The sequence below is a fragment of the Eptatretus burgeri genome, chromosome 14, assembly GCF_056783735.1.
Source record: "Eptatretus burgeri isolate ZD-2024b chromosome 14, Ebu_testis_v1, whole genome shotgun sequence".
Classification (NCBI taxonomy): domain Eukaryota; kingdom Metazoa; phylum Chordata; class Myxini; order Myxiniformes; family Myxinidae; genus Eptatretus; species Eptatretus burgeri.
In genome coordinates, this window is record NC_140974.1 from 11665064 (window position 1) to 11673847 (window position 8784).

The window sequence follows — 8784 nt, forward strand, 5'->3', positions numbered from 1 at the left end:
AAAAATAATTTGGTCGACGACGCAATGCCGATCGGTCGACGTGATGACGTCATGACGTAATTTCATGTTGGAAACGTTCCTACGTCAACAGAGCACACAGTGCGTCGCTCTCAACGACGCAACTACGTCAGCGGACGGGCCGCGCGTTTTAGGCCGTAGCGGACGGAGTCCACTTTGAGTCGATGGTTTCGTGTCGATTGTAGAAGATCGTTCGTACGTTCTGTTGGTCTCCGGCGTACCTCAGCACAGGTGGGGTAAAAACGACCGTTAGAAGTTGTAGAACGTACTGGAAGCCAAGGCACGATGAGTCACTCATTGTAACTAGTCACACAGTCACAGTACGTACTGTGTGTGTGTTGTTTACAACTTTCGTTCAGATTGATCGGAGTCGGTTAAGTGATGTCTCCCAATGTCTTTGTCCTGCGTGTGTAAAAGCTTCTTCATGAGCCTGAGATAACAGTCAAATAAAATAATAATAATAATAATCATACATTATATGGATGGGTAGGCGAGAGGTTCGCGCATGTCTCGCCTGGGTTCAAATCCCGACCCAGCTATAAACTGCCGTCCCGGTGTTTCACAGGTTGGGTGATTCATCAACGTGTGTGCCGACCCTCGGATGGACGTTAAACTGTGCGTCTTGTCCGTCCGCATTAGTTGGTGGTCGTTAAAGATCCCACGGTGTCCTTCGCTCATAGTAGGCGAGCTATCGCCGGCACCCTGAACAAATTACAAATATTCCTTCCCCAACTACTGCTGCAATGGCAAACGGCCTCCCTTTTCAAGGTTTGATATTAATCGGACAAGTGGTTCCCGAGTTATTGCCATTTATTTACCAAACCAATGACAGGACACAGTGCTATGACGTCACAATTCTTCGTTTAATATGATGTCACAATTGACAATATGATGTCTTTTCAAGGTATGGGCACGCACTAGTATATATAATAGCAGGATAGCCATCTTCGACGAATTGGAGATTGTAGGCTTTGTTATTCACTGATTAAATCAGGCTTATTGAATGTGAGAACTTCCAGGTATACCAATTACATTCCTGGTTCGTCCATCATCTGCACACATGAACAAAACTCGTTCCAGTCCCAACTCTGGAGCATCCGACATAAAGCTGACCACATGAAACACATGGTTGCTCGATGAAGTCCTGCTTGGTGGAGCGTTTGTCCTTGTGCCTTGTTTTCTTGACACGACGAATTGGAGCCACTTGAATTTCAATAGACACTCGCTGGGAGTGAGTGGTGTTCGGGGGAATCGACTTCATTCCCTCTCGAGAACTCTCCGATGAAGATCGTAGCTTCTATGAGATTTTTTTTCCATCAGCTGCTGCACGACCAACTGAGTTTCGTTGCACAATTTTGGGGGAATACAGATTACGAAGAAGCATCATTGCTGTCCTGACTTTCAATTTCAGCTCATGAGGTGGCACGCTCTGAGGATGCGACTCGTTCAGAAACTCGACAGGATGGTGAACGATTTGATCCACGTCCGGAACAGTGTCAATGGATTTATGGGTGACTTCTTCACTGGGCACACATTCCAATAGTTCCAATCGTCATTGATTCAGTGTATGAACGACGTCGTTTCGTGGGGATAGTGTTGCCTGTTGCAACAACAAATCAGTGTTTCCATCATTTTGTGAAAAATAGGGGCAATACCCCTGGGTGCTCACCTGGTACATTAATGATGCTGAGGAGGAAATCAACGTGGTACAGAATCAGCAAAATGGACCAATGAACCAATGTTATGGCAAATACCTATTCTGGGGAGCAAACCCCCCACCCCCGTAAACCTCTGTAGGAACCGTTTTTTAATTTTTTAATTTTTTTTTTTTAATTCCAATGTGAACAAACTTTGGTACATACTGGGTGATGAAGGTTGTGGTCAAGTTTCATCAAAATCGTGTGTGCGATTCCAGAGAAATTGCAAGTGTTTCTGGACGACTGACGAACTGACTGACTGACGACACGCCATCCCATAAGCTCCCCCAGAAGTTCCAGGTGAGCTAAAAATTAGGAAACACGCCGTTTATCAAATTATTGTAGGAACTTATCACTGCAACCAGATTTTCGTGTTGGAGGACGAAGCCGTCACCGGTATCGGGCTTGATTTTACCGTCAACAATGTTGAGCAGAAGAGTGGTGAACTGGTGTGCACGATGATCTCCTCATTAATGCACGGGTATATTAGTACGGAGGGTCTTTTTTTTTTTTCAACATTTCGCCGCAGCACTGATGATTTTAGACCCGCGTTGACTTGATCGGCTTGAGTACCCCGCCAAATTATGGGAAAAGCTTGGCTGAAATTACCAGCAAGAAGAACTGTCACTCCGCACATGGGTATACCATTTTCCCGAATATCTTGGAGAGTTGGGCAAAGTGCTTCGAAAGCCTGCTTGTGTGACGTACATTCGTCCCACATGATCAAGTTACAGCGTTTGAGGAGCATACCTGGTCCGGAATCATTTTTCACATTGCACATCGCTTTGTTGACCGAAGCCAGATTGAGGGGTAATTTGAAGGCAGAATGCCCCGTCCTACCACCTCTGAGCAGAGTGTCCGCGATACCCAACAATGCTGGTGGCGATACAAAATCAAACACACACACACACACACACACACACACACACACACACACACACACACACACACACACACACACACACACACACACACACACACACACGACTGATTTTCCTTTTTATTTTTATTTTTTTTTTCCACGAGATTGAGAGTAAACCTGTCAAACATACTCCGCACATTCATCTCAGTTTTGACGGACGTGATTTTGACGTATTAGCCCTGATTGCTAAGATTACGACGAACACAGAAATGCCTTCATCTTTTTATACATGTATATAGATATAGATATCATCAACAGGGCTTCATGGCAACAGGGCATCAACAGGATATAGATATCATCAATCACTGGATGAAATAATCTCCGAGATTCTTCCATATATCTTTAAATTGTCCTATCTATGTCTAGTATACTCTTACAGTTGTATAACACACGCACATGAGACGAATCGTCACCCCTCATAATGATGTTCCTTAAGTTCTGTCGAAAAGAAAAGTAATTTTAATGTTGTACTTACGAACAGGTTTCGCACTGCATGGCGGGAGGAGAGAGACCTCGAGCTCGAGTCACGAATCCCCGTCACGTTGCTGCGCCACTGCGAACACCTATAATGTGTCCGCCAAAGGAGGCAGACAGGTCTGCATTGAAGACCGACGATTATTGCCTGCAAGCGGCTTTCAAAAAACTACGTGTTGACATTGATGGGTGGGTACGATTGCATAAGATTTCCCTCTTGAGAGATTGTGATTCCTTGAGAGTAACTGAGGATGCATATTTATTTTCATTACAGGCCCAACCAGGCAACAACCGGTCTTCACGAGAAGACTGTGGCTGCAAGTCCGGTGTTACCGCCAGCCCTGGCTGACAGTTGGACGAGGTACGGTCCAAAGCTGAATTGGATGTACATTGTTGTTGGAAATGCTGTGTGGGACCGAATGACTCAAAATATAAACTTTGGTTCAGTAATTGATTATAGACGTTTTGAAAGGGTGACAATTGACTGAAAACCAACCATGCATGTCAGGGAATCAAAATATAATACGGTCTGTAAGGAGGGTCAGATAACAACGTCCTTTATGGAAATACAAGGAAATCAGAGACAGGTGGAGGCCATTCAGCCCATCATGCCTGCGTGAACACCATACTAATTTATCAATACAAGATCCAAAGAAGAAAATGCAAAAAAAATCGATTTTTTTTTTTTTAATCTATTTTAAGTTTCTGTCGTTTTTGTGTTTTTCTCCTGTCAACTCTTTCTCCTTTTTTTCTCCTGTTTTTCTCCTTTCTCCTGTTTCTCCTTTTTGTGTCAAAAAGTCCTGTCAACATCCCCATTCCCCTCTATCTCCATAACTTCCAGGTACCTATCTAATTCTAATTTAAACTTATCTCCTGTTTCTGCTGCCACTACCTTTCCAGGGAGACCATTCCAGGCATTAACTACTCTCTGAGTGAAAGTCCCCTACCTTCCTGCCGTCTTAACTCTCTTCTTTATTCTCAGGCTATGGCCCCTGGTCCTATCACTGTCTACTCTGTTGAATAATTCTTCTCCACTTATTTTATCGATACCTTTCATTATCTTAAACATCTCTATCATATCTCCTCGTAACCACCTCCTTTCTAGTGTATAAAGCCTTGTCTCCTTCAGCCGCTCCTCATAGCTGAGTCGAGCTCGGCCCGGAATCAATCTAGTACCCTGTGCTGAACACTCTCTGTGGCATCTCTGTCCTTCCTGAGTTGTGGTGACCAGAACTGCACAAAATATTCTAGATGTGGTCCTCACTAAATTCCTGTACAGTGTTAATACCACCTCTTCTGATTTATAAATGATCCCCCTCCGAATAAAACCTAAAACCCTATTTGCTTTACCTATAGCTGCCTGGCACTGTACTGCCTACTTACCTCCCATATCAATTACCACCCCCAGATTCTTCTGTTGTGTGGCACGCTCCAAAATTACCCCTTGCGTCATATAATCTCTATTTTCATTGTTCCTTCCCATCCCTAACACCTTACACTTGTTCAGGTTAAATTACATCTGCCAATCTTTTGCCCAATCTATACAAGTATCAATACTTTCCTGAATCTGATCACCACCCCCTATGCTATCCACCTCACCTCCAAGCTTTGTGTCATCTGCAAATTTGGAAAGCTTACTCTTTACCCCATTATCCAAATCGTTGATGTAAATCATGAATAGTAATGGTTGGAGTACTGATCCCTGAGGTACCCCGCTACTTACATCCTCCCAGCAAGACATCCTCCCACTCACAGCCACTCTTTACTTCCTATCACTAAGCCAGTTTGGAATCCATTTCGCTACCTGAGCAGCCACTCCACAAGCCTTCACTTTGGCTAACAACCTCTGATGTGGTACCTTATCAAATACCTTGTTAAAGTCTAGATATACTTTGTCCACTGCCTTTCCCTCATCGACCCAATAACACACTGTTTCATAGAACTCTAAAAGATTTGTTAGACAGGAACTACCTTTGGTAAATCCATGCTGACTATCTTTAATTAGTTTGTATTTATTTAAATGGTTCCTCATCTCGTCTTTAATTAATGTCTCAAACACCTTCCCCACAACTGAAGTCAAACTAACAGGTCTATAGTTTCCCAATTATTCTCTGGATCCTTTCTTAAATAATGGTATTTTTAAACAATGATATTATGTTTTCTCTATTTTCATTGTTCTTTCCCATCCCTAACACCTTACACTTAATAAAAAATGACTATTTGTACAGCAATTTTTCCCTGCTGTGCAGGGGTTGGCTTTTTCTTGAGGCAATGTTTTATGGCCGGATGCCCTTCCTGACGCCAACCCTGGTCGCCTCTTACGACACACAGGGATATGGTACACCTATTCTAACCGGGGCATACACCGGGACCAGTACACTGGTACTCATTTCACCAACCTCGGAAGGATGACGGGCTGAGTCAACCCGCTGGTGTTAATTCAGCAGCCAACGGGGCTTGAACTCAGGACCCTCGGATCCCAAGTCGCCACCCTAACCACTAAGCCAACACCAGGCTTATACAACACCTTCCACTTGCTCAGGTTAAATTCCATCTGCCAATCTTTTGCCCAATCTATGTAAGTATCAATACTTTCCTGAATCTGATCACCACCCTCTCTGCTATCCACCTTACCTCCAACCTTTGTGTCATCGGATACCAGTTTGTTCCATCAACTGTCAGAAGATGGCCTCCCTCAATTCATGTTCAGGTGTGTGTGGCACTCTCCAGGCTCACCAAGTACAAGTTAGGGAGAGTGAGCAACGATGGGAATGGCACCCACACCAGTAGTGAAGAAAGAAAAAGTCTTTAAAAACTCGACCAAATGGCCAGCCATGATGATAATTTGCAAATCGATTGCTTAGAAATTTTTTATATATACAAGATAGAAGAGAGAGATGACAGGGTTAAAACTACCAGGGTGAATAAAATACCATTGACAAGCAAGGGAATGAACTACCTGGAAGACAGGTATGGAGGAAAATTGTATGTCAGGTGATTCACCACTTGCTTGAAACCTTGGAAGGCTATTCCGCAAATGGGAGAAAAGACGAATAAAGGAATATGGTATGGTACATCAGAATCAGAATATAGATATCTCAAACCTGAATTTTGAGAATTTAAACAGGAAGGGTGATTGGAGGAGTGAGAGGCCATCGACCTGTCGACGACGTGAGGGCAACATGCATTGTGCTTCGGTCCCATGGTGGGAGATGCCAATGACATTGAGCTTTAGATCACACAGAATCCAGAAGTCAAATATGATGCCTTGAAGTCAGCCTACCCATTCAAAAATTGAGACGAGTACTCACTCCTTTGAGCTTTGGCAAAGACCCTGAAGGCTGTGAGTAGCCCCCTCCTCCCAGAATATTCCCAGTCTGAAGTTGGCTTTGAAGGGAAGCTTGGCTATGTGGTCAGCCCAAGAGATGTCATGGCTGATAGTAAGGCCAAGAAGTAGCTTTGCCAGTAGCTTTACAGATGCCAGAAGCTTTACCCTCTTCTATCTGGTTCACCGCAGCCTGTATTTCCACAAACGAATTTGGTTCACAGTTGATTGGATGGACAGCATCGAGATCGTAACATCCCTGACATTCCACTGAACGGCTGGTGGATCAGCCTTGTACAGCAGCTTCAAGTCACCGGCCCAGCCGGCCTTCAATTCAGATTCCTCTGTCAAGAGGCCGCCACCTTCAGCTCTAACTGCAGTACACAAAGGGATGTGCTTGGAGGAATGCTATGCACAAATTTTTCTGTAAGCAGGATGAGAATCACTTTACCAAAGGTGATGCTTTACCCCTTCACAGATTCCTCGCACATAGGTCTCCTTGTCCGCCCTCGGTGCACGTGCAGTTTTACGCCTCAACTATCAGTGTCAGAATCTGAGCTCAACATGCACTGTTTCTCAACGTAAGGACCGTCAGGATCAATATGGCTTCAAGGCGTGACGTCACTGGTAAAATTTAAAATCGACGCTCTGGGGATTTTTTTCAACACTTTGTGATTAGCAAAAAAAATTCAAGTTTTTTTTTTTCCCCCTTCAAATTAGACCATTATTCCTGATTCTCAATGGTTTTCAGAAGAAAACAAATCTGTTTGTGTTCCATTTTAACTTTTTCAGATATCCCGCTCACACAAAAACAGACAGACAGACAAACAGGGGTGAATACGTAACTTTCGTCCACTTTCGGTGGTGGAGGTAATGACCGGTTCATAAACTTAATTCTTTTTTGAAACTTTTCAGTTGTGAAGATTCGCAAGTGCTTTTTCTTTTGTTTAAAGACAAAATGAAAGTTTGTTTCAAAGACGCTAATGTACTTCCTTATCCTCTCAGGAAGGGTGGTCGTTCTGGCCTCTCTCGTCCACGGAGACGCCGTTCCAAATCTCCAATTCTGCACCCACCAAAATTCACCTACTTCAGCACAACAATGCCAAAAGCCAAGACGACTTTTTGTCAGAGCAGATGGTCTGAACAGTACCCTAGTTTCAGCATGTCCGCTTCCCCAAAACTCACACCCACCAGTAGCACAATCAAAAGTTCTCACTTGTGTAGTCAGAGTGGAACATCAGTCGCTGCAGCGGTTGAAGCACAGAAATCTCAGCAAGCAAATTTGGCCATTTCACCCTCCGCCGTTCCAGAAGACACGGCTAAACACAGCGATGCATTCCGACCTCACTCGATGCAAAGCCTACCAGATTTCCAGCAGCTCTCGGCGACTGCACAAAAAGACTGTAACGCGTCCACAAGTCCATCAGAAGGCATGTATTGCTTCACGGGTCTCAGAGAGAGCCTCCAGGCCGCGGGAGTGATGGACGCACCTTGCCGATACCTGGGAACAACAGGAGCGGAGAGACAGGGACGTACGGGGCAAAACGTTGTCGCACCACGTTCGTGTTCTGAACAAGTCCGTGTGGTGGATGATACAACCATAGAAGACCTCTCGGGATACTTTGAGAACTTCCTCTACCTCCCCCAAAAAATGTCCACAATGGCAGAGATGATGTATGCCTAACCATGATGAGTGATACTGACATTGTCAGAAATATCTAAAGTTTTGCAGATTAGGATAGTTAACCTGATGAACACCTCCATTTCCAAACCCCACCCCCCTCCCCATTTTTCTTTCTCTGCACTTGCTTGTCATCAGCCCTATTGGACATTTTAACCATGGACATTTTAGGTCTCTCATGTGATAATGTGGAGTGTTGACAATGTTTGCACAATTCATTGTTTGTTCCCAGTGTTTTCACCCTTCCACTGCCTATTAGCAGGAACTCTCCAGAAATGAGCATCACTTCCTGGGTTCGCTCAGCTTGTGTGTATTTTCCAGGCATGTTTCCATACAGTGTATTTATTGTGTGAATAATAAAGTTGTATTTGTGGTTTCTTGTGGTACTTTACTTCATTTTAAAATCTAGTCTTCTGGTGATGAGGAGGGTTGGGGGGGGGGGGAATCTTTTGAAACCTAACTGGGATTTTTCTGTGCCTTTGCCGACGAAGTGGCCAGAGGCATTATGTTTTTGGGATGTCTGTCTGTCTGTCTGTCCGTCCATCCGTGTTCCGTCGTATGTTTTCGTTTCCGTGATAACTTGATCATGGCTGAAGGAATCCAAGTCAAACTTTGTACAAGTATGTATAATGATGCAAAAAATAACTGATATTGGATTAAGAGGTTT

The 8784-nt window shown here is 44.1% G+C and overlaps 1 protein-coding gene across 3 annotated transcripts; it reads left to right on the forward strand.

Moving 5' to 3' along the window:
* The first annotated feature begins 83 nt into the window (after positions 1 to 83).
* On the forward strand, positions 84 to 8493 carry OSER1 (oxidative stress responsive serine rich 1). Of its 3 annotated transcripts, none has more exons than XM_085853709.1 (5): positions 84 to 338; positions 3119 to 3300; positions 3386 to 3472; positions 7229 to 7306; positions 7442 to 8493. In XM_085853709.1, the coding sequence occupies exons 2-5, from the start codon at positions 3131 to 3133 to the stop codon at positions 8118 to 8120; spliced, it is 1014 nt and encodes a 337-aa protein (XP_085709835.1). In that variant the 5' UTR covers positions 84 to 338; positions 3119 to 3130; the 3' UTR covers positions 8121 to 8493. The 3 variants fall into 3 exon arrangements, with proteins under 3 accessions (XP_085709835.1, XP_085709834.1, XP_085709836.1); XM_085853708.1 differs by having other exon boundaries at positions 87 to 249; XM_085853710.1 differs by lacking the exon at positions 7229 to 7306 and having other exon boundaries at positions 87 to 249.
* The last annotated feature ends 291 nt before the right edge of the window (positions 8494 to 8784 follow it).